We start from the raw sequence: 26,525 nt of genomic DNA on the forward strand, positions 1-26,525 counted from the left end.
TCCCCTTTTTGGAAGGAAATCTGCTGTCCTTATCTGGTCCAGTCTACATGTGAATCCAGACCCACAACAATTAACTGAAATGGCTTTGCCACTCAGTTGGCAAGACAGCTCACCACCACCTTCTCAAGGGTTGTTAGGGATGGGCAACAAATGTTGGCCTTTCCAGAGGTGCCCAGATTCCGTGAAAGTATAAAGAAAATAAATCTGAAACAGGCCGGCACCTAGGCACCCATGTGAAGGGTCCGGACACTAGCAATGGGTGGATCAGGAGTGTGAGCGGGACGGTAAGGTCAGCCTTGCAATTTTCATAACACGACTGCTTCGTTTCTCCTTAGCCATGAAAATAAGCCCCTGGTATGATTGTTAACAGTAAAAGAAAGTCATGGCTTAATGACACTGGCGTGTAACGTTCTCAAAAATCTTGGGAAATATTAAATTTGCTGTTTTTCATTGGGTCTTGCAAGCTATCTCTGTCTGCCTCCTTGCCTCTCATCTCAGTTTCTGTCTCTCACAGTTGTCAGGAATTAGAACGTTCCTGTTTTCTAACTGTCAAAAATACAATTAGGTGACAATTAGAAGCTTTATATTTGCCTTGAAAATTGAAAACTTTGTTCCTGACTCTGCTTAGGTATGTGAAATCATGGGAGGTCACTACACCCAAATGTTTCTGGTTGGTAACCTTGTCATGATGGGTGCATTTCAGGGGTTTGCCATCTAGGGGAGGCTGGGAATCCTGGGTGCTCACCTTAGAATGGGAATTTACCAGAGCCACTGAAGACATTGGCTCATAACTTCCAAGCTGCAGGGCATTATAACTGGGCGGTAACTCAAAGATGCACTGAAGAACCCCTGGAAGACCCCAGATAAGGATTGCACAGCAATTGCCTGGGAAGTTGAAACTTCGGTTGGGCAGTTGCCCTGCACTAGGAACCATCTGAAAGTATGATATAAATTGCAACCTTCGGATGGTTCTGACTTTCTTACCAGAATAGTTATCCAGAAAAAGTTAGAAGAATTAAAATCACTTCTAACCCCTGGGTAACTACAGCACTGAAGCCCCGGGGCTCCTCCCACCGTACTCCCTTCACTCAAAGACATCCCCAACCCCCCACAGGCCTCCTCCCGGCCATCTGACCACCACCCCAATGACCTCCCAGCTACCCGACACCCCCGACCACCAACCCCCCCCCACTGACCACTTGACACACCTTCCCCCCCAAAAGTTTTGTAGTCTTTTAGGGTCCAGGCTAATTCAAAAGTTTTGCAGTCTTTTAGGGTCCAGGCTAAAACTTAGGCTTAGATGGGCTTTTCTTGTATCAGTAATCTGATTCTCAGATCAGAGATAAGGAAACTTTCAGTCTGGAAGGCTGCCATTTTAATATGGGGCCCATATTTGGGGCTAATTCCAAGCAAAACATAAACACTGAAAAGTGACTTGTCAGTGAATATTTTGATAAATTTATTGTTAATTTATTTTCCAGTGCACATAGGCCTTCTTGGAGCAGGAACAAATCCTAATACAGGGCGAAGCAAGAAACCAAAAATATTTGTGACTGAGGGGAAAGATGTGGCACTCATTGGTGTTTGTATTATTTTTCTAAGATCCAGCACCTCCAAAGCAACCACTATAGACAATGTACACAAGGTAAGTAATTGAATCAATTTCACAAACCACAAATTACAATTTTCTTTTGGGTTATATTTTAGCCCTTTTGTGCTAGTTTCCTTTATGTCTCATGCCTTATGGCTATTAAGGCAGCCAAATTGTTCACTGGCCTTGATTAATGCTGCTTTCAGATCAGCTACTTGGAGGTTCTTAAGAATAGCCTATGGAAAGCAATTTACATAACTTTGCCTCCTTGAGATGAGGGAACAATGATTGGTAGCTCTGCATAGGAGATTGTAAGCATCAAAAAAATGTCCTCCAAAGTTGGAATTAGTTTGAAAGCAGTAAGATGGTGGTTTTCAGGGAAAGATATTACTTCTTTTGAAAACAAAAGCGTGCCTTTGTGATAGTGATCTGGCTAAGGCAAACCCTTCATTGCACTTCACAGAGATTCTGGCGCTGCTACTGATGCCCGAAGGCTTTCCTCATCTGTTACACATTTATTTCTTAATCTTCTGCCACATGATAGTAATGTGTCCTTTAGGAGCCAATAAGAATTAATTTCAAAGCAATTACATTGAGAATACACAGAAGCGTCTCTGACATGGTCCAAAAAAAGCTGAATAATCTCATTAAAAGCCCATGGAATTTTAGTCTTTATTTAGAATTTGGGAAAAAATGCTTTAGATGATAATTTTCTGTCTAGACATGACTAATTCAGACCTTCCTTTCTTTACCTTTGCAATTCATGTCACTTTTCTCCCTTCCTCTCTTAAAAGATAGTGAATTATGCTAAACTATGGCTCTGAGTGGGACCAGCTTTTCAACAACACAGGCATGACTATTTTTTCATATGTTTGTGTCTGTAAAATGTCAACCTTGGCTCAATGGTAGCCCCCTCACCTCTAAATCAGGAGGTTGTGGGTTCAAGCCCTACCCCAGAGACTTGAACACATCACATAGGCTGCCACTTTAGAGGTGCTGTGCTTTTGCGAAGTTAAACTGAGGCCCTGTCTGCTGTATTTGGTGGATGTAGAAGATCCCATGGCACTATTTGAAGAAGAACAGGGGTGTTCTTCTGGTGCCTTGGCCAATATTTATCCCTCAACCAATATCACTAAAACTGATTTTCTGGTCTGTATATGCCAGTGCCACATCACAGGATGTAAGTGTTTTTCCACTGAATCATTTAAGGGTATTTTCATGAGCTACAACCTTTGCATTCCTGATGGTCTTTTCAGGTGTCATTTACCATTACAGAACATTTTTCCAACCCTATCGGTACATGAGATTATGTGATTCCTGGAATAATGCAAATAATGACTATTAATGATTATGATCAGGGCATTTATGACGACTGTGAGATTCAAATATCATCAGTACTTATGGATTGTTGTTATAATTTTGTATGGGAGGGAAGGTCATAAGCATGAGCTTGAAGGTTGACTCCCCTCGGGGAAGTGAAAAGGGAGAGAGAAAGAGAGAGAGAGATGTGAATCATGACGTATTGCTAGGAAAGAAAACCAGAAAGCTGAATCCTCATGTTATTCACTGAGATAATTACAGCTGGTTACCATAAGTAAGTTTACACTTTTAAAATGCTGATATAAAAAGAACAAGAATAATGAGTATTGACAGCAGTACTTGAGATTACCTCAAGAGCATAAAAACATGAATGATGTAAGAGACCTAATGACCAGATATTTGCTAGTATATTATCATAAAAATATCTATCAAAGAGAAATGTTTTCACTTTAGACTTGAACAAAAGTTTTGTTCAGCAGATTTGTATGTCCAGAGGTATTGATTTCCACACATCTGGGTCAGTGTGTCTTATTGATTTATGCGCTAAAGCAGATTTTGGCGTGATCTGATGTACATTACAGGAATTTCTGGTAGGGCTATAGTTGTGAATGGCAGAATTCAATTGAAACATTTTGTCGAACGAAGATGGCAATTGATTGGAATTAAATTAAAACATTATAGCATTTTGTAAAAAAAAGCATATCTTCAATTTTGTCATGAAACTATCACATTTTTAAGTGTGTGTGTGTGTGGCTGATTTAATTAAATTAGAGACAGGTAGACTGCAAGGTTGAAATTATCAACAGAGTAGGTCCAAAAAGGCATTTGAAATGCCAATGAGTGAACTAGGGTAAAGTCAGGAGATAGGGTGTGAATGAAATTTGCATTTTTAGATAAGGGGAAAAGTTGTTGGATTTTCAAAGAGACATGATAAGGTTTCTACAACTGGCAATATAAATAGGGCAAGGTTATTACATTGATATTTCCCAAAAGTGCTGACCATAATGACAACACAAAAGATTTTTATATTATGGGAAAAGTAAATTCCAAAGACATGGGGGAACAATGGGATTTACAAATCAAAGAAGGAGAAATATATTTAAAGAAGGATGGAAGGCAGTGTGGGGTGTGGCCATGTGAGACCTGAAAAGTACACAGTGTGAAACAGACTTGGGGAAAAGCCTCTAGCCACTTTGCAGAAGTCTGCTGTTCCAGTAACCAAAGTTCTGTTAAAAGCCTTTGGAATTCCACTGTCGAATGGGTGCTTGTGGTAACCTTGCTGATTGTCTCAATAAATTTAAAACCTATTTTGGACTGTTGCCTTAAAGGGGATCCGGTTAATTAGGAAATATTTGGAATTGTTATAATATTAAATAACTATGTAGATGTAATCTTGCGTATGTGTTTTATTTTTTTTCATTTGTTAATAAATGTTTTAATTTAATTTAATTTTTAAAATCTCAAAGTGTTAGTGGACTCATTACTTATGAATTCAGTGCACAAACCTCCTCGTAATAAATACAAATTGCAAAACTGTTGTGATAGCGTGGCCAAGTTTCCCTTGTGGATTTGGTCAGCCTGGCAAATACCACCTGCCGTATCATAACAATTTAAAAAGTCTTAAAGCAAATAAATAATGGGCCACTGTTGTCAAAATTGCCTGTGCCTGCATAAATTTGTATAACTTTTCTCTAATAGGAGAAAGGATGTGCTTTCGATTTGTGGTAATCCCATGAATGTCTTGTGGTGCATTGGTAGTGTCTCTACCTCTGGGGCAGATGCTCCAGCTCAGTTGCCATCTTGGTTCAATTGAATTCTGCCATTCATAACTATACTCCTACCAGAAATTCCTGAAATGTACATCAGATGAAGCCAAAAGCTGCTTTAGCCACAGAAGGTGCATCATAACATGGTTGATTGTCAGTCTGTAAATCCTTCCAATGTGTGTGATGGCAGATTGTAAGAGTGAGAGAGTTTCCTGGTCAGCCATACTGCAGATGGCGACGGCAAATCATTGCAATACTTGGCCAAGCATAACCATGGACTAATCCAATGGAAATCCATGGTCGTCAATGCCCTCTTAGGGCATGGTACCTGAAGGAGGAGGTATGCCCATATGTTGGGCAGGATTTTGCTCTTGGTAGGGGTGGACAAGGCGGTCGGGATGCTGACTGCCACCTGCGATTGGCTCCGCACCACGATTTCTCGCAGGCAGACCAATTGAGGCTCGCTCAGCGTGGAATGCGAGCGGCAGCACTGAGCACTGCCTGTGCGGGTGGGGGAAGGAGGGAGAGTGGGTCTAGCAAACAGTTTGCTCGTGCGGGAAAGAGCACTTCAATCTCCCTGAGGAATGGAGCTGCCTCAGGGAGATGAAGCATTTTTTAAGAAAAATAATAAAAGAAACAAAAATGTCATGAAACATGTCCCCTCATGTGACTCTGTCACATGAACTGGGACATATTTTTAATTCAAAAGTAACATTTTTATTTGATGTTTATTTGCTCTAGGAAACCCCATCCCACCTGTGGATGAGGTTTCCTAAAAAATATGAAGGCCGCTTGGCCTTTTTGCCTGCCTGCCAGCCAATCGTTAGGTTGGACGGGCAGCGTAGATTTTACTTTAATTAGCATCTTAATGGCCTTAATAGGCCTTTTATCTTGCAAAATATCGCGAGACTGTGCGATGACGTCGGGATGCTCGCCCGACGTCATCGCGCATCATTTTACGCTTGGCTGTATCGGATGTGTGCCCGCATGCCGAGTGTAATATTCTGCCCATTGTTACACTAGGTTATATGTGGGAAAAATAATACAATTTTGTACTACATATTATATTTAAAGGAATGTTCTAAGTACTGAATCTGTTTAAATACTGATGATTATGGCATTTGTTTTTTTGCTAAAAAAATTCCTAGGAAGTAAATTTCAATGTCCTTGATACATCTGATGCTGGGTTGCTGAAAGCTGTAGAACACCTCCTGTCAGAAGTGTTTGTTCCTGCTTTGAAGAAGATGAATGGTGGTTGGGGAGAGCTGAGCAGTCCTCAGGCCAGCGCTGTACGCCAAGATTTCCTAAGCTCATTGGATGGGTTTGTGAGCGTTCTGGCTAGTGCTCAGGAAAGCCTGATGGAAAAAGTAAGCAATTTCTACAAAACTGCATTTTATTTTCATAGTAAAAAGTTTAGTATGCCCTTCTTTGGCTACATGCCGTAACAATTAAATGGTGCATGCAGAAAAATATGTACATGTAAGTGAAGCTATTTGTTCCTACCTCATCCCTCCTTGTTCCCTCCATTACAATTTGCAACTGTCTCTGCAATTTTTTCCAGAGTTATGGGCAGAATTTTCCAGGCCCCAGGGAAAATAGCAGCTCCCCAAAGCATTCCTGCCATCAGGGAGGTTTGCAGTGGTGGGTGGGGAGAGGGATCAGGTGAACTGAGGCAAAGTTAGGATTAGCAAACTTAAGACCCCAGTTAGGGACGATTTAGATGGACCATCAGTATTTTGCCGGTGACAGACTGGTTACCAGTTACCCGCCTCCCTCAAGCCTCACGCAGAGGCCACCAGCTCCTGCGGCATTCTGGGAGAAAATCGGTGTAGAATCAAGGGTTAATAGTTATGTTAAGAGGACAATGATGTAAGTATGATATCAGCACTAGATGACCAAATGGCTCCAAGGGAGCAAGCCACAAGTAGCCTGTGTCCAGAAAATAATGTACTTACCATGAGGTCTTTGCAAATGGTTCATAATAAGTTGTTTAAAGAGAAACTTTATATTGCTGAATAAGGAAACATGTTGAAGCTTTCCATCTTGCATTAATCAGGACATTTGTAAGAATACCAATATAAGAGGAAAACAACAATTTATACTGTATGTGAAGAGAGTGCTGATTGGTTGGCAAGTGGCCTCTGATTGGTAGAGGCATTGCCATGGAGATTGAACAGTGATGGTGACTGACAGTTAACTGCCAATCATTGTTTGAAATTTAAACCAGGCAGCTTGATCCTGATTGTTCAAGGCATTGCCCTGAGGAATGAGTCAGCGAACGGTTGTCACTGAAACAGGCACAATGTGTATACATGTTCTTTCTGTCAGCAAAGGGACCTGTGTATTAATATATGTAGTTTCAAGTACATGCAAATGCACCACATTGCGAGCCCAACTGACAATCTTAAATTGGTTGTCAGCTTAAGTCTTATCACACTGAGGATTATTTAGCAAATGTTGTCCAATTGCGGAATCACATCTAATATTGGACAGTCTTTTGATTTTTGCATGCATGGGCTGGTAGGGTGCAGTCTTTACCTTGCCCATTGCGAACAGCGGCTGCAGTATGCTGTTTGATACGATCCTCCAGTCTTTGGTCTACATACCTAGCATCACACTGGCACTGAAATTCATATACCACATTCCTAATTTGTGTGATTGGTAGAATGTCTTTTTGGTTTGATAACAGCATCCTGTTAGTGGCGAATACTACTCGTGTTGCTACTGCATAGTAGCAGCATGAAACAGCTAGCTTAACTTGTTGCTCAACTTTTTGAGAAACCTTGCCCTTCCAGGGAAATCTGATGTAGACTGGGCACTTTTCAGGGCTGAAAGTGATGGACTGTTTGTGAGTTTGTGTGATATACAGTGCAAAATGATCTGATCAGGGTAGCTATTACCCTGCAGGATGCCTTTGATGCGTCCTATTTCAGCATCAAGCTTGCATGGTGAGCAAATGGCTTGGGCCCTATTTACAATGTTGCCAGTAAGACCAACCTTATAGCATGTGGAACTGTAAGAATCCCAATTGGTATATTGACCAGAGAATGTAGACATGCGGTAGACCATGGTCAAGAATCCGCTGGCATATTTCACATCTAGCACATGAAGGAAGGGGATTTCTTTTGACTGCTCCATTTCAAAGGTGAATTTGAGTGTAGGATAGAGCCCATTAAGACATGTGAGGAAATGATTACATGCATCTGTGGATTTAAATATAGTGAACAGATAGGAGGCTAGGTGTCATTCCATCGAAGATATGTTTCTCATGGAACTCAACAAAGAAGTTTGTGAGAGCTGGGCCGAGGGGGGATTCCATGGCAACACCATCTATTTGGGCATACATGGTGTCATTAAAACTGAATTCAACTGCGCGAGTTGCCAAGTTCATATGCTCAATGAATACTGATTCATGCAGTGGTGCTGGGTCTCGATCGCCATGATATACAGCAGCACTTGCTGGACTTGTGTAAGAGCGATGCGCTACCGCGTGATATATATGACAGGCTTCGCCCTCTTTGTTTGCTATGTCCATGTATGTATGGGCTGTCCAAGACACAAAAAAGTGATGTCCCTTTAAGCCCTATCTTATCTATGACTGGTTCTGCACGGCATGAATTGGCCAAATGGTTGGGAAAATTATTGCAACCAGTTTTCCACATAAATGGTGAAGGGCTCCTTCACATTTGTGAAGGCCATACAGGGCTTGCATATCGATAGCAATGCTGTGTACATGTGCTTATTTGACATTGCTAGCCTATTTTCCAATGTTCCATTTAAGGAAGTCATGGATATTTCCGACATGTGGATGATATGTTGATGTTGCAATCCTACTTTCTCATCTTAACCCCGAGATCACATTGTCTGCATTGGAGCAGCCTCATGCTGAAGCAAGCCAAGCAAACCTGCAGCAAGTGAAATGTCTACCCGAGAAGTAGTAGGAAAGTTTTCCTTTCCTCATGTCCTGCAGTGTCTTAAGGATATTCCTCATCCTTCTTTTCCTCTATCCGATTCATTCCTGTCTCAGGTTTTGAATACGTCTCTTGTCATCAGAGCAGCAATGAATAATACAGCTGCAAAGTTCTTCATAGGGGATGAAAGAGTTTCATTTTCTCAAGTTGGTCCAATGTGAAACGCAGAAGAAGATAACAGAGATTTTTTCAGTTTGTTGTCCTCCTTTTCAAGGGGTTGTGATTTTTCGAGTCTTGGAGGTTTTTCTCTTGAATCCATTTTTCCTTGATTGCTTTTCACCACGTTTGCATTTAGGTCATTGTACGAGTCACAGCCCAGCAGCCAGCGGTCTTGAGAAGCTGCTATCCCACTTCACCAATGTGTTTGCTTTCTGTGGAGAAGATAAGGGAACACATATATCTTACACGTCCTCTGAGATAGACGAGAACACTGTTGGGGATTAATGCCTTTGGCGTCAGTGACTTAGAGGTGGTGTGGGGGAGATGGGAGCTGGATGGAAACTGTAAACAGTCCGCGAGGTTAACAGATGGTGGAAATGTAATGTAAATAGTTTAACAAAATAATGTAATAGTTTTGAGATTATACTTGGGAGGAGATATAGAGTAAAGGCTTAATGGTTTTGATAATTAGACAATTATGTTAATAATGATGTAAACATAACATCGGGGTCAGAGGCTGCAAGAGAGCAAGACATGGAAAAACCTATGTTTGGGAAATAATGTACTTACCATGAGGTCTTTGTAAATAGTTCTTTTATAAATAGTTTCAAGAAAAACTATATACTGACTACCTTCAAGTCACTCATAGAGTAAGTAAAACCTCAACAAAACAATTGGCACCAGAGGCTCCATGCCCAAAGAGGGGTTGCAAAGAGGAAAGGCACCCCCTGCAGCCCCAACGGTTTATCCGGAGAGCTTTCCGCCCTGATCCAAGGGGCTTGCCTTTTTGACCCCTCTGACTTTTTATTTTGAACTTACCCTTGTGAGGGCACCTCCATATTGAGGTTCCCTCTTGATTCCCAAGCTGCTTTAGCAGTGCCCATCTCTGCCGATGGGGTGCCAAGACTTCAGAGCTGCTGGCCCTCTGATTGAGTTGGCAATATTAGGAACCTGTCCACCATCCTTAATTGTTTGCTGAGTTTGGAGGCAGCCAATAAGGAGGCTGCCTCTGGAATATCGTTGTGCCGTTCTCGCTGCCAACAAATTCAGGCTTGGGACCCCCATTTGGTCCCAACATTGGGGTCCTGAAGCCCAAAGGAAATTCAGCCCTATACCTCCATTGAATAAGATCAGGTGAAGTTAACTTTCACCTAAGAGTAGGATAATTTTGATTCCATTTCTGCATGACAGCAGGGTGAGAACATCTTTTAAGTAAAGCTTAATCAGCTTTGCAACTCAATGCAGTTTGTACACTTGTGGAATTTATAACACTTATCCACATCTAAGAGAAAGAGGGAGATAAGAAAGATGGAGATATTGGGCTCTGTAGCACCTATTTTTTTCTTTGCTATGAGACCTCCTAAAGTTCAGAAGGATATCTGCAGTGTGCATGCACATTTCCTACGGGAAGTGCTCCGGATGCCATAATGGTAAAAGTGTTTGACACACTCATTGAACAGCTGCCAGCAACATGCAGAGCAGGCAGATTATGATGTCAATCAGTATGCTACACTGATTTAATGTCAAGGCTGCTGTTTTCGAATACCACACTCTATCTAGCTTTTACACCCTGTCTTAACCCCACACAGCTGAACATGCATTAAACGGCATGAAAACCCCCCATTGTTGCTTTTAAAGTGATAATGAACTACTTACAGGTTGGTTTCTGGCTTATATTTTCTGGCTGCTGGTGCAATTGCATATGTTTTTAAAGCTGTTCTATACTTATATAATGTTTGAATAGTTTACAGGGAATCGTCTGGCTGGGGCTGAAATACATTTTTATTTGTTTTAGCACAAGCTTTTAAACAATGTGCTTCTAGACATGGGTGCCCTGGTAGGCCACCTTTAGACTGGTAGAATGAGAAAGGTCACACGGAGCAGGACAAGCTGCTAGAAGAGGGAGGAGGAGAAGAAGAGTCCTTAGCAGGAGACCAGATCTGCAGAGGGCCTTTAGGGAGCAATTCAGTGACAGTGAGGACCAATGCTTGAGATTTCTTTGCTTCTCTAAAGAGGTCATGACTGAAATCTGCCAACTTTCGCAGCAACAACTGAAACCGCAAAGCAGGACAAGTATTGCATTGCACCGACTCTCAAGGTAACATTGGCTCTTAACTTTTATACACCTGCTTTTTCCAGGCAACTGCTGGAGATATAAGCAGCATCTCACAGTTTGCAGTGCACTGCAACATACATCAAGAAAAAGCTTCACCTCATTTCAAACACAAAGATGGATGAGCATGAGGGTTTGCACAGATTACAGACATCTCCATTTTGCAGGGTGCTATTGTCTGCACACACATTGCATATCTAATGTGAACTGACATTTTTCTGAACCAAAATCAATTGTACTCTCTCAGTGCACCATGCATTTTATTGTGTACTCCAGTTTTTGGTAGATGGAGGATGGGCATGCAGGAATTCACCAGGGCGACAGCACCTTCCAAACGCATGACCATTACCATCCATAAGGACAAGGGCAGCAGATAGATGGGAAGTTTCCCTCCAAGTCACTCACCATCTTAACTTGGAAATATATCGCCGTTCCTTCACTGTTGCTGGGTCAAAATCCTGTAACTCCCTCCCTAATAGCACTCTGGGTGTACCTACACCTCATGGACTGCAGTGGTTCAAGAAGGCAGCTCACCACCACCTTCTCAAGGGCAATTAGGGATGGGTAATAAATGCTGGCCTAGCCAGTGAAGCCCAGATCCCCTGAGTGAATTAAAAAAAAATCGAGTAGTAGATGAGACTAGTGGTGCAATTGGATAGATATGCCATTTGAAGATGAACCCTGACCTGGACAACACATATATGATTGTTAGACAACTTCTTCCTGCATTGCATCTGTATTCTTGGAGCAACACTCTGCCTCCTGAGCATTTTTCTGGAGTGCTCCTGCCTCCCTGCAGATACAGGATATCACTCCTCTTTGCACCTTTTCCACCAACACCTTCAAGTGCAGTGTGTGAAAATCTTGGTGCACATTCTCTTGTATGTTCAGCAATTGCTCAAAGTATCAGAGGATAAGAATCAGTTTTCAAATGCCTCCCACCAATTCTTGCATCTACAGCACACTAGGCAATTGTGATATCAAGCATTCTGCAAATGTGGCAGCCAATCATCAGTGTGCTTAGTGCAGGCTGCATGCAGTACCCATGTAAAACAATCGATAGTATGAGTTTATCATGCCATCAGCAACTCAATGAACAGGTGCGGGTTAATCACGTGCCACAATCCCCACCCACATTTTCAGGGTTTAGCTGAGTTCACCCCCTAGATGGGTTGGTTTTCTCTCTGCACTCGCTGGAAAAACATTTCATGTTCTGCTAGAATTATAATTTACAGACCAAAAAAACAGAAAAAAAAGTTACTTTTGAATAAAAACCTTGGCTGAGAAGTTCTTTTGCGTGGTGTTGCTTCTTCTCTGTAAGTACTCTGGAGTAATTTTGGAGGTGTTTTGGTGAATTTGCCAGAGAGTATTGCTGCATTCTTACATGAATGGTAGAGGAGCAGGTGACCTGTCCATACAATGGCTGCAAAAATTAAGGAGGCTGCAGCTGCAGTGTCTCTCTGTTTGTAACACAACAGGGAATTGGAGCTGCGGTTGCAGAGACAGCAAGCCCTGTGCCATGTCTTCTGCTAATTTGGAACCAGACTCCTCCATGCTACTGACAGTGACGGGAGGTTATCTGGTAAACCTACCAACGTGCCCAGCATCTCAGTGTGCATCCCAATACAATGCTTTCCTACATGCCTCACCATCAACGTCCTCATGTGAGTCTTCTGACCTTATTGGTGACCTCAACTTTCAATGAGCTGGAAAATAAACTTGACCTGGTTGCAGCCCACCCATGTCCAGTGGCTAACCTTGTTCTGATTGCAACTCTGTGCTAGTCTCCAAAGTATGTCCAGTGCCAGTATCTGAGCTGATAGCTGTGAGTGTCACATCAAATGATGCTGTTGCTCCTTCCCTTCCTCCTTGGGCTGCTATGGCTGTACAGACAGCAGTTCTTGGGAGCCCGAAAGCAGGAACTCAGAAGGGGAAGATTGGTGTGAAGGATGGGCTGTGGGGTTGGAAGCCTATGGTCTCGCCATCAGCAGCTTGCTCATCATGCTAGGTAGCAGGCTGAGAATGTGCTCAGAGTAGAAGGACATAAGGCAGGAAAGTACAATTTTCTTCAGTGTTCTCAGTGATATTGTATGCTGTGGGCCCTGTTACAACCAACCCATGATGCTAATAACCATCTCCTCTGTAAGCTTAAGGAGATGCAGGCCATCCTTGTCCAGTTCTGCTCTGCTCCCGTCTATTGACTGCCATCTTATACTGCAAGAGAAAGGGCAGAATGTCAGTGATCTTGTAGCACTGTGTTTGGGTGATGTACCTGTCATAGCTAAATAGGAGGAAATATGTGGAGGCAGCAAGGGATAGGTATGAGACTGAAGCATTGAATGGTGTGTGAGGATGAGGTGGCGTATCTGGATGGGCTGAGTCCTGAGTATCGAGGAGCCCTGGGGTGTGATACTGTGAGCAGCGTGAGAGGCTGGTGTGGTGGGTCAGAGATGACAAGTGAAGATGTATTCTCTGATCTTGTGCGAGCGCATAAGATTGTTAGACCTCTGTGGCACTGCTGCCAGATCCTCTGGTCCAGATTCTGTAGTTGACCTTCCTGGCACCCTGTTCCCAGTACCTTCTGAGGGTGGTCCTTGAGTGTGTCCTGGCCCCCTACAAGACCTTGCAGTTTCTCCTGCTGTCGACCCACAGCATTAAATGTCTCCAGTCGCGTATTCATCAGTTTGGATTCCTCGGGTGAGACTTTTGCACAATATCAACTTATACACTCTCATAAAACCCAAACAAAATCCATTCAACTAATGTAATCTTCAAAAAAAGATTTTCTTGATTTTTGTTTGGTCATAGGGAAGAGCCATTAGAACATTTCACCCCTGACTGTGTGGAAGTAAATTTAAGGGCAATGAGCAAGTGCTTCACATTGCTAATGGCCTGGGGGCTGAGCTTGCAGCGCAGTCATATGAGGTTATACGAGACTTGGATGTGAAGGGCTTGGTTGAGGTCAGATCCGAATTAGTCATCAATACTTTATTTTATTTATTATTTGTAACTTATTAACTGCAACCAATTATGGCTTGAATTTACACTGTGTGAAGATTCACACACAAATATTGACATTTTTATTAAATTACTGCTGATATTTTATTAAATTACTGCTGTTATTTTTATCAAATTGCTGCTGGTAAAGCTTGTGTTAAATCAGTGACCAAAAGAATTCAGAAAGAACATTTAGCTTTCATATATGACCATTGTTAATTGGAAATATACCTCTTAATGTGTATGTATTAAATGTTTGTACACCTTGCACTGATTAAGTTCAACAGCCGTACGATAACTTGTCTTTTTATGTTACTGTAATATTATTATTTTGTTTGATTATAGGTGAACTTGAAAGAATGTGAGACTTTTGATTTGAGGCTCCTCAAAGGCCCTTCAGATTATTTGTCCGTAGCCAATAGCACTGAAGCCTTAGAAAAGATTGAAGCCTGTATTAAAGAGTGGATAAAACAAATTGAGCAGGTAGTGTTAACATGTTCTTTATCTGTTAACAAATTGAGCAGGTAGTGTTAACATGTTCTTTATCTGTTCTGGAGAAAATTTTTGGCAAGTTAAGGATCTTATCCAAAACTAGCCAATACAATGGGGTATATTTCCATGTGACTCAAAAAAAGCCATGCTAAATGAATGATAAATGGTTGCTGTTACCGTAAGTCCTGTACAGAAAGGAGCTGCTGTAGATTTTGAATGTTTTTTGAACAAATTGTAACCTTGTACTTCATAGCAGTCTTTACATGAAAATGAATTAAATGTTTTGTGTGCTCAGGTATTATTGGATAACACTATTTGTGGTTTATTTTCCACTATAGCTTATTTTGCTGAAATAAATAATGGTTTACATGTAAGAATATAGGTGGGTGGATGTGACTGACTAAGATCAAAAATTCTATTTTTAAAAATAGCATTTCATTTTTGAGCTTTCTTCCCCAATTTGATTCCCTCGCATGAGCTTACTTTTAATGAGAGGAAGCAATCTGTCTCCAGGCCTCGCCAATGCTGTCCTGCCTTGGTATGATTGTGGATGTGTATATATTATGCTAACTAAATGTGAATTCCAGTTTTTCTTCTAAGAAGGCTTCTTCTCATCTCTCTAGGTGAGATCAAGCACTCAACACAGAGGGACTAAGATGCTCTATATTACGGCCTACCAGCATATGTTGTGTGAATGGGATTTCCTGTCAAAATAATTAAACAGATACACCGACCAACTTTACCAATAAAGCAATTTTGAAACAATTTGCATTTTCAACAAAGATTAAAAATACTTTTAAATAAGGACTCTGAACTCTGCAATTTTCTTCTATTTCTTTAAAATGTATGTTAAACGCCTTCCACTGTCTCTCCTGAAAGCATTCACTCTTTGCTATGATACAGTAGTATAGTGCCAGGCCCCTCTACTGTACTTCACCCAAGCAACAATTTTTTATTCCACATACAATATGTTTAAATGTCTGATGAAGTTTAACATCAATAAAAGTATAGCGAATAATTTGGAGTCCACTGCTGGAATGGATTCAAAAGTTTTATTTGTTTTGTTAGATAGCGCATTTGCATTGTGCTCAACAGAAACTTGGTTAGGATTTCCTTGAAATATTATAGTATTTGGACTAAATAACACAAGGCTTCAATGATGGTTGCACAGTGAGTGGAGTAAACAACAACAGCAATGTATATTTATTTGGTGCCATGAACAGAGCCACACCAAGTTGCATAAGGCGTTATTCAGGCAGAAGGCGAAAAGCTTGGTCAAAGAGATACGTTTTAAGAATTGTCTTGGAGGAGGAAAGAGAGGTGGAGAGGTGAAGGGAGGGAATTCTAGAGCTTAGGTCCTGGGCAGCTGAAGGCACAAACTCCAGTGATGGAGGAATTAAAATCGGGGATGCACAAGAGGCCAGAATTAGATGAGCGCTGATATCTCAGATGATTGTTGGGCTGGAGAAGATTACAGAGATAGGGAGGAGCATGGCCAAGGAGGGACTTGAAAACAAGGATGATAGTTTTAAGATTGACATTACTTAACTGGGAGCCAATGCAGGTCAGCAGCAGAGGGTTGATGGGTGAACAGGTCTTGGGACACATAAGGGTATGGGCAGCAATGTTTTGGTTGACCTCGAATTTACAGATGGTAGAATGTGGGAAACCAGCCATGTTGGAATAGTTAAGTCTAGAGATGACAAAGGAATGGATGAGATTTTCAGCAGCAGATGAGCTAAGACAGGAATGAAGTCGGGCAATGTTACAGAGGTGCAAATAGGCTGTCTTATTGAGAACATGGTTATGTGGCGTGAAGCTTATTTTGAGGTCGAATATGACACCAAGATTGTGAACGGTCTATTTCAGCCTCTCATAGTTGCCAGGGAGAGGGATGAAATCAGTAGCTAGGGAATGGAGTTTTTAACCAGAAGCTGAAGAAGCTGAAGATGATGGCCGGGATTTGGGCAGGAACACAAATTCCCACCAAAAACCAATGGACTGTTGGCTGGCTCACCAGATTCTCCATCCCACCTGCGATGGATCCAACTTGCGACGGGATCGGAAAATCCTGGCCAATGACTTTGGTCTTCCCAATGTTTATGTGGAGGAAATTTTGGTTCATCCAGTACTCGATATCCAACATGCAACCTGATAAGTTAACAACTGGAATCAAGAGAGATGGCGGTGAGGTAAAGCTGGGTGTCAGTAGCGTACATGTGAAACCTGCTCTCTGTTTTTGGATGGTGTAGCTGAGGGGCAGCATGTAGATAAGAAATAGAAGGGGTCTAAGGATAGATTATTGGGTGACACCAGAGGTAACAGCACGAGAGTGATAAGAGAAGCTATTGTAAGTGATCCTCTGGCTATGATTAGATAGATAACAATGGAACCAGGTGCGTGGCATTCCACCCAGCTGGATGGCAGTGGAGAGACACTGGAGGAAGATGGTATGGCCAACTGTGTCAAAAGCTGCAGATAGGTCAAGAAGGTTAAGGTGGGAAAGTTTACCTATGTCACAGCCACATAGGATGGCGTTTATGACTTTGATAAAAGAAGTTTTCTCAGCATTTTGGTAAAATGTGTCATTGTATGAGTATTGTCAATATAATACTGAATCGAACCTATTCCATTTAACATTAGTTTGCCAATTCTAGGTTCTTGCTGAAAGTGAACAATTACGTAAGGAAGCTGACGATCTAGGTCCACGTGCAGAGTTGGATCACTGGAAGAAAAGAATGTCAAGGTTCAATTATCTACTAGATCAACTAAAGGGTCAAAATGTGAAGGCAGTACTTGGAGTTCTTACAACAGCAAAATCTAAACTTCTTAAGGTGCTTCCTCCTGTCTTTTTCTTTGATTGAACTTCACAAAAAATTAGGAAGTGGGTGACATAGGGGTTAGAATTCTATCATTCAACCCCCTTAGCACCTACATGAATTAAATACAGGCTATTATAGTGAAAATGTTGAACTAGACTGAGTTTTTACTGCTTCTGACCTATGCTACATTTGATCTGGAAGAATTTAATGTAGCTTGCTCTGGTTAATATTTTGACTATGTTCTGGCACTAAGTAATTTTTTTCCAGTGTTTGTACAGATCAGAAAACTACCTCGTGTAAAAATGTGAAATGTTCTATTTTTCAGAACAGAAATTCACAGATTTATATCTATAATATCAGTGCTGTTTCCATGATATTGCTGAGCAATGTGGAGATAATGCTGCTTTATAACAGTAATGCTACATAATACTAAAGAAATGATTGGAGCCACTTATTTGCAATGACTGAATACATCAAATAGTATGCCTATTATATGTTATTTGCAGATTTTTAATTTAAAGGAGAAACAAAAAGTTTCTTTAGCTGTTTTTGATTGGCCTCCAGCAGTCACTATAAGGAATATTGGTTAGCCCAATCAACATATGTACAATAGCAAAATTGTAATTAGGGTCTGACATCTGGGGTAGAATTCCAATGTGTGTATGTATACAACCTCCTACCATGAACAGGCGGGTCCATTTGGAGCTCTACCTGACTATTAGATCAGATGGGCCTTGGGCATCAATGGGTTGGCATCCTCATGATGCACCTCAACTTTAAACTCTACCCACGACCCCCCCCCCCCCCCCCCCCCCCCCCCCGGCTTTGGTTCCCTATGCATTGTTGGACTGATATTGGTTTGTTAGTGTAAACTATTTGATAGCCTTCACAGGCTTTCGCACCCCTCATAATTTTTTTTACCAACTTTAATCGTCCATTTCCAACAGCACTTGTCTCTGTTTCATGGCTACTCTGTCCCTGATTATGCTGTTTTCCAGATCAGATCTCTCACCGTTTACCCTCATAGTCTGGTCTAAGCCTGGCTATTTCACAGACTTCACTTACTGAACCTAATAATATCCATCACATGTGAAAATCATTTAATTCTGCCTGCATTGTAAGCTCTTGTAACTTCTGGTCTAAAGTCATAGCTCTCAATTTTAGCTTAATTATCAGTAAACAATTGTTGTGTTTCCTCACTCATCTGTTAAGCAAAGCTTAGTTTTCCCATTGTAAACATCATACATTGAACACACAACTCCATGTTACTTCGGCTTTTTCTTCTGATCCATTTTACAATTTAATTTTGTCCTTTGCCTCTACTATTGCCCTTTATTTCTTGTTTGTCTAACTATATTTTAAATTCACTAAGTACTCACTTTGTGATATCCCTTCATTCTTTTGTTCCCTCTGAACTTGGTAGTTCCTTTAACTTCTAATTGTTACAGATGCTTTCTTTTTGATTTAGCTTTCCTCCACAGTTCCCTTAGACTCTGGTTTGTCTAAGTTTGCTTTTGCTTGTATTATCCTTTTTAAAACTCATTGAAGTTCACAGCTCCTGATGGCATGTGTTATCCTTTCAATATACTTCTATAGTATCAAGTTCTTCAGTGTTGCATGCCTATGTTTTTTGATGCTTTTCAAAGTGTGTGAAAACCATCTGATGCAGCTGCCATGCCAGTCAACTGCAGTTATGTTCATCTTATCCATGCTATTGGTGACCTTTTTCAGTTTAATTTTTGCTATTTCTTCCAATTCTGTATAATGCCATTGTAAATTCATGAAATTTGTGTCTCTATTTCATAAATGTTGCAACATTTTATTTGTATTTAATTCATTTATTCGTTTCCAACTGCGATGCAGTTTATTTAATTTTGTTTTTTCCAATCTTGGTTCTGTGTAATGCTACTTTGAATTCATGAAGTTTATGTCCTTAATTTAGTTAAGCTCCACTTTTGCTGACTTTATGCCCCATTTATTTAATTAATTTCACCTAAATCTTTGCAAAGCAGCTTTACTTACCTGCCTTTTTATGCCTTTCTTATAGTTTTACCCTAGTCCATGAAAGACTGCTTTTTCCTCCTGAAACTTGTATGTTTATTAAGTTAATTTATTGATTTCTAAATTTCATACCACATTTTATTTAATTCATTTTACCTATTTTCCTTTACTAAAACTTTGATCACAAAATTTTAAGAGGTATTTGAAGGTCCAGGTCATGTAATTTGCTTCAGTAAACTACATCAATTTGCTTGTTGTATGGAGTACTCCTTTAAAGAGAGGTAACCAGAATCAGGCTAAATGAGATTTACTCATCAGGTTATCTTTTTGCAAATACTAGAGAAGGATTTACCTTAGTGCAAATCACTGTTATCTGGCTGTCTTGCTTAGTCAAAATAATTCTTTATGGTCTGTTGTCCTTCTAGAGCTGGCGAGAATTGGACATTCGAATTACTGATGCAGGTAATGAGGCCAAAGATAATGTGAAGTACCTCTACACACTAGAGAAATTCTGTGATCCATTATACAACAGTGATCCTGTAAGTATTTACAATCTCCTACTGCTTACCATAAATGGATAGAATCAGAGTAGAATTATAAACTGGTTACAGCACAAAAGGAGGCCATTTGACTCGCCATGTCCATGCAAGCTCTCTGCAAGAGTTGCTCAGCGGGACCCTCCCCAGCCCTTTCTCTGTAGCCCTGCAAATGTTTTCTCTTCCGTGCTTATCCAATTCTCTTTTGAAAGCCATGATTGAATCTGCCTCCACCAAAATCTCAGGCAATGTATTCCAGATCCTAACTGCTTGCTATGTTAAATTTTTTCCTCAGGTCTCGTTGGTTCTTGCTATACATCTTAAATCAGTATCCTCTGCTTCTCAGTTTTTCAGCTAATGGGAACAGTTTCTCTCTATCAACTCTTGTTTAGACCCTGCTTTTGAATACCTTTATCAAATATCCTCTTAATCTTCCCTAAGGGGGACAAACCACAGCTTCTCCAATCTAGCCACATAACTGAAGCACCTCATCCCTGGTACCTGGTATAAATCTTTTCTGCACCCTCTCTAAAGCCTGCACGTCCTCCCTAAAGTGGGATGCTCAGAATTGGACATAATCCTCCAGTTGAAGGGGAACCAGTGTTTTTTAAAAGTTCATCATCTGGGTCATGTGTGCCGAATGGATGATGGCCACATCCCCAAAGATATGCTCTATGGCGAGCTTGCTATTAGCATGACACCAACAGCTCTTCCACATCTGTGATACAAGGACATTGGTGAGTGAGACCTCAAGTTGTCCTGGATCCGAGTCAGTGCTTGGGAAGTTCTTGCCGCTGGCTGGAGTGCCTGGAGACAAGCAGTCAAGAAGGGTGTGGAAAAAGCAGAGGACAAAAGAAATGACCAGATGGCGGAAAAGAGAGCCCACTGGAAGGAAAAAACATGAGTTGACCTTGGGGCAATGCCATTCATATGTATCAGCTACAGAAGGGACTGCCATTCGCGAATCGGTGTCTCCAGCCACAACAGACGATGTCCATCCAGAAGTGATATAAGCCCCGGGCACAGTCCATCATTTCCCGAGATTGACAGATGCCATGTCGTAACATCATAACTTCCTTACTTTTATATTCTATGGACCGGATTTTCATCGCTGAGGCAGGAATTGGCAGTAGGGAAATTTCCAGACTTTGCAATCATGCCTCTGACCCAGTGGTGCTGGCCTGCACGATTTTCATTTTAGGGAGGTGAGAACGGGCTGGAGTTGGGCCTACTGCACCAGCATGGAAGCACATGGTGATGTAAACAGAGGTGGGTAACCTGTCTTGGGACCAATAAAATGCCTGCCTCTGCCACCACTTTGTTCCACAGGAAATCCCAGGTCTCCACTGAGAGTTATCATTATCGCTGGAATTTTGAAATATGAGTAGCCAATGTTATTTCTGATGTCATGGAAGGCCTTCCATGTGCTCTGCCTTCTAAAGCACCACTCCCCTTTGCTGTTCCATGTGTAGGATGCAGCCACGACTACCATTCGGGAGACCCTGGCAGGCATGTATTGTAGGGCTCCAAAGAGCGGTCAAGGAATCATACGAACTTACAAACAAAGGACTTACGAGCGGGAGCAGGCCACTCGGCCCCCCTGCTCTGCCATTCAATAAGATCATGGCTTATTTGATTGTGACCTCAACTCCACATTCCCACCTACCCCCATAACCTTTCACCCCGTTGCTCATCAAGAATCTATCTCACTCTGCCTTAAAAATAGTCAAAGACTCTGCTTCTACTGCCTTTTGAGGAAGAGAGTGCCCTCAGAAAAAAAATTCTCCTCATCTCTGTCTTAAATGGGCAACCCCTTATTTTTAAACAATGACCCCTAGTCCTAGATCCTCCCACAAGAGGAAACATCCTTTCCATATCTACTCTGTCAGGACCTCTCGTGATCTTATATGTTTTAATCAAGTCACCTCTTATTCTTCTAAACTCCAGTGGATATAAGCCTAGCCTGTTCAACCTTTCCTCACAAGACATGTATTACTCTAGTAAACGTTCTCTGAACTGCTTCTAGCGCATTTATATCTTAAATAAGGAGACCAATACTGTACACAATACTCCAGATGTGGTCTCACCAATGCCCTGTATAACTGAAGCATAACCTCCCTACTTTTGTATTCAATTCCCCTTGCAATACATGATAAAATTCTATTAGCTTTCCGAATTACTTGCTCTACTTGCATACTAACCTTTTGCGATTCATGTACCAGGACACCCAGATCCCAGATCAAAATCTCATTTTGAGCAGGCTGATAGCCTTCTCAGTCAAGGTGTTGGTATACAGGTGACTCTTGCTGTACCACTGCTGGGGTTCTGTTTGAGCATCTTGCAGGGGTGTTAGGAGCCACCATCTTAGAGGGTAATCCTTGTTGCCCAGAATTCACCCATGTGCTTAGGGGATGGAGTGGAAACACTGAGGCAGAGTTTACTCTCTGAGTAAAATAGTGCTCTGGCAGATGCCTGGAAAGCATACAGACATGCAGAAAGTTCTTCCTATGGTCACATAACAGATGGACATTGATGGAATGGTAACCCTTCCTGTTTATGAACCTGTCAGTGCTGTCCATGGGTACTTTGATGGCCACATGGGTGTTGTCAATGACACCATAGACTTGGGAAGGCTAGATATTGAAACAAAACCCATTGTCCTCTGCGCATGAGAGACTGAATCCATGGGGATGCTTGTGAAGTCAGTCTCCCTTATGAAGAGGGCACCTGTGATGGTGTAAATGCAGCAGTAAGCACCCGACTTCTAGATCCCATAGAAGTCAGCAGCCAAGCCTTAAAATGAACCTGAGATCCAGAAGTTGAGGGCCAGCACCATCTTCAGTGCAACCAGTAGGGCCTGTCGATGAGATGTTCTAGGAGGCAGCTCATCATTAAGGAGGGCACAGCTGTGTTATGACCGGTCCCCAGGCAAGGTCCCCCAATTTGCTAACTTCCTGAATGGGACCCTAATTTTGTTATGCTCCCAAGTGAGGAGGAATGAGCTGGCTCCCCTTCTTTATTCAACCCCCTTGGTTGGTCACAACAAGATTAATTTGAAAGGGATTCCTTCCCCAGCGGATACCTTTTCTCACTCCAAATGTATTTATTATTTTAGAAGAAGCCAATTTAACCAGGCTTTCTTGAGTCAAAGAAAGAATAAGTTTATTAGTTATTCAAAACTCAATAAAAATACAACACACATACATGCAGATCGGAAATGAGAAATTAAGAGTCCAAATAAAAGTTAAAAAAGATATACAAATCAGCCTTTGGCTTGTCCATGAGACGTAGATGGTGATATGTTGTGGCTGTTAAATTGGGTAGAGCTGACTTTGGCAGTTTCGCTGTGGGTTTGGAGATATTTGGTTCTGCAGGTTAGCTGAAGATTTCCTTTTTGATTGTGGCACCTGCTGAGCCTTGTCTCCAGCAACAGAGAGAGAGAAAGAGACAGACTTTGCCTGCATCTGCAGGAGTGACTAGTTGGCCATCTTCTTCCTGTCACATACAGAGCACACCAGCATACTAGCACACACTGCACTGCGCTGAAGCTAGTTTTTTAACCCGTTTTCCCAGTATGGGGAAAAAAACCATGTCTTGTGCCCAGACTCTGTTTTCTTTGATCTCTAACCATTTTACACATTCTGAGATATGAATCAGCAGGAGATGGATTTTCGATGACTGCTGAGATTGGTAATTGGTCTTTTGTCACTGTAACCACAGGAGATTAAAGTTAAGTCTTTTGCATCTTTCCTATCTCCCTTTTAAGAGCCTCTGCTTGAAGAAGGCCATGACACCTTTTCAGGTGCCACATGCCATATTCTCCCAGGACCGGTCTATCGGTATAATCCACGTGGAAATTTTCCAAAAGTAATCACTTTACATTATCAGCCATCTTGTGCTCAGTGTCCTTGCTTGTATTGCTTTAAAAACACACAGGTCTTCCTTTAAAAAATTCAATATGCCTGTGAGTAATTCATGGCTGTAATTGACTTTTCATCATGACAGTTGTCAGTCACTATCTCCGTAAATGGTTGAAGACTCCTCCTGCACTGGCACTTAGACATCTAAAGCCTATTCAGGTAAACCCTGTGCTCAGGGTATTCTTGAGTCCTATTCTTTGTCCTTGGCTCTTGACGTTCGACCTATTAATGCCTGGTGACTCTTCCTTATGGCATGCAATACTGCCATTGCAATGCCTCAATTGCCTATAGATGGGTGGGAGCTGCACCCATGTCACGTGGCAGGCTTCCTTACTTGGGGTAGAACTTCTGCACGCCTGTTTAAATGTCCTGATGCTCCTTTGATGGCAGATTTTTGAGCAACCTCTGAGTTGGCATGAAACACCCCCTGCCTGCTCCACACCCCCCACCCTCCTTCCCCCCCAAACCCATGCTACTCCAGCGCCTTCCCTGGGCCTTTTCTACTCGCTTTACAGCAAAGTTCCTCTTATTTGCACACTTGCCAGACTTTTCCGCCCTTCCCATTCTTTTCCTGATTCCACTTGCTGCCATGATTTAGAAAGCCTTCTGAAACCCACCCAACGCCATCAAAATGCCAAGTTACTGGTTCAGCAATCAATGTAACCGTGCACCCGATGTCCCTCTGCTGCTTGTGGGCTCCTGACCCACCCCCTTTCTTGCATTGATGAAAATGGTTGGCACCGGAAATGGGTGCAGAAATCCCGGATCCATGCCTCGGCTACCATTTTATTCTCCCACCTGACCCACTTCGGCCCTGCACCAGGACTGCAAAATACGGCCCTATGTTTCTATTTATAAGCCCATGATTCCCCTATGCCTTTTTCTCAACCTGTCCTACCACCTTCAATGATTCTACACACAAATTTCCAAGTCTGCCTGTTCCTGCACCTCATTTAGAAATGCACCTTTATTTTATATAGCCTCTCCTCATTCTTCATATCAAAATCTTCACTTTGCACATCACTGAATTAAATTTCAACTGCCACATGTCCACCTATTCCACCAGCCGGTCAATGTCCTCTTGAAGTCTATCACCCATCCTCCTCAGTTCACAATACTTCCAAGTTTTGTGTCATCTGCATATTTTAAAATTGTGCCCTGTGCACAAAGTCTTGGCTGTTATACTTCTGATGGCCAATCGATGAATGAAGAAACCAGGGTCAATCTTTATAGATGTACTCACAGGGTGAATTATTACAAGCAGATACGTCCTAGCTTGACTCAGACCCTGGGCGGAATTTTACACCACTCTCACCGGCAGAATCTTCTGGCCCTGCCAAAGTCAATGGAGTTTTGAATGACGTACTGCATTTTCTGGCTCTGGCCCCATTCCACCCCACTGTGTCAGTAAGTGCCCCTTAAATGTACTCAATTAACCATCTAAACAATGCCCTCCATCTGTATATACTTAATCTCAATTGTTACAATTAACGTAGGTCATTAATATATATCGCAAAAAGCAGTGGTCCTAGTACCAGTCATCTGGAACCTCACTGTATCGTCCTAGTATCATAGGTTTTCTATGTTTTCCATATCGTTCTTTTACTTACTGTCTCTGGATTAAGAAAGTAAAAATAAGGAAACAATTTATAAATTTTAAATCTAACATTTTTAAAATCTCTAACAACAATTTACTGTATGCAGGAATGAGATTAAATTAATTTAAATTAATCCCTTCTTGGCCCAGAGATTGATTGGCAATGCATTAATGACAAGCACGTTGCAAACATATTTGCACTAAGAATCAGCCCTAAGTTTCTGTGGAAAGTTTAATGGACAATGAATGTGCAAACCCAGCAAATTCTTAAAAATAATGAGGAATCTAAGAGTGAGATGTCGTTTATACCATGCAAATAGGTTCTGGAGTTTTGCAATTTATGGCATATCACTTATTGCCTTGAACTTGCTGTCTGATTTTGTGTGTTAATTGTGCATTTAAAATTAATACGGGTGTGTATTGTTGACACGTCATTATTTTTCCAGCAAGATCCAGCCTGTTATAAAGCAAAATGAGAGGAATTCTGATGACCATATAAAGGTTTTAAACCAATTTATGTATTAAACTTTAATGCAGGTTTCCATGGTGGAAGCGATCCCAGGGCTAATCAATGCAATTCGAATGGTTCATAGCATTTCCCGTTACTACAATACTTCAGAGAAGATTACTTCTTTATTTGTGAAGGTATGATGCCAAAATTATAATTTTTAAAATAATTTAATTGTTAAAGTTTCCTTAAATGAGAATACAGAGGGAAAATAAATAAAACAGCACTCCAGTGGTCATTATTGATACTATATAGTTTTTTTTAATAATGCATGATTTGTTCTTAAACATGAAAATATGGAAATGAGAACACTTAGATAAGTGAGGCTGATTGATTGCTTTCCTACTGAATACAGTACAATGATGGTACGTTGGTTTGTTGATTTCCAGGTGACCAATCAGATGATAACAGCATGTAAAGCATACATAACAAATAATGGGACAGCTACAATTTGGGATCAACCACAGGAAATGGTGGTTAAAAAACTGAAGTCTGCTGTTGAGTTAAACCAGGTAAAAATGCTATCCTAAAGTACTTTTAACTGTTTACAACAAAATATACCTTGCTATTAGATAGTGGTGGGTTAGCGCTTGGACTTGTTTCATAAATTTGCATCTCTGGTATGGAACACCGGGAGTGCATACTGGAAATTTGGTTGCATGAACCCATGGGCTCAGCAGATTTTCCATCCGCCAGTCTTAATAGCCTGAATCTTTTGATATAGGGAGCGGC

The 26,525-nt window shown here is 41.4% G+C and overlaps 1 protein-coding gene across 1 annotated transcript in view; it reads left to right on the forward strand.

Moving 5' to 3' along the window:
• Window positions 1–26,525, forward strand: part of dnah5 (dynein, axonemal, heavy chain 5) — a 531,647-nt gene that overhangs the window by 122,964 nt on the left and 382,158 nt on the right. Inside the window, exons 4-10 of the mRNA XM_078539077.1 lie at window positions 1,482–1,645; window positions 5,826–6,044; window positions 14,263–14,400; window positions 17,067–17,243; window positions 19,658–19,771; window positions 25,823–25,930; window positions 26,183–26,305. Coding sequence (XP_078395203.1) covers window positions 1,482–1,645; window positions 5,826–6,044; window positions 14,263–14,400; window positions 17,067–17,243; window positions 19,658–19,771; window positions 25,823–25,930; window positions 26,183–26,305 — 1,043 coding nt within the window. The remainder of the gene's footprint in view (window positions 1–1,481; window positions 1,646–5,825; window positions 6,045–14,262; window positions 14,401–17,066; window positions 17,244–19,657; window positions 19,772–25,822; window positions 25,931–26,182; window positions 26,306–26,525) is intronic.

Source organism: Cetorhinus maximus, chromosome 3 (assembly GCF_964194155.1).
Source record: "Cetorhinus maximus chromosome 3, sCetMax3.hap1.1, whole genome shotgun sequence".
Classification (NCBI taxonomy): Eukaryota; Metazoa; Chordata; class Chondrichthyes; order Lamniformes; family Cetorhinidae; genus Cetorhinus; species Cetorhinus maximus.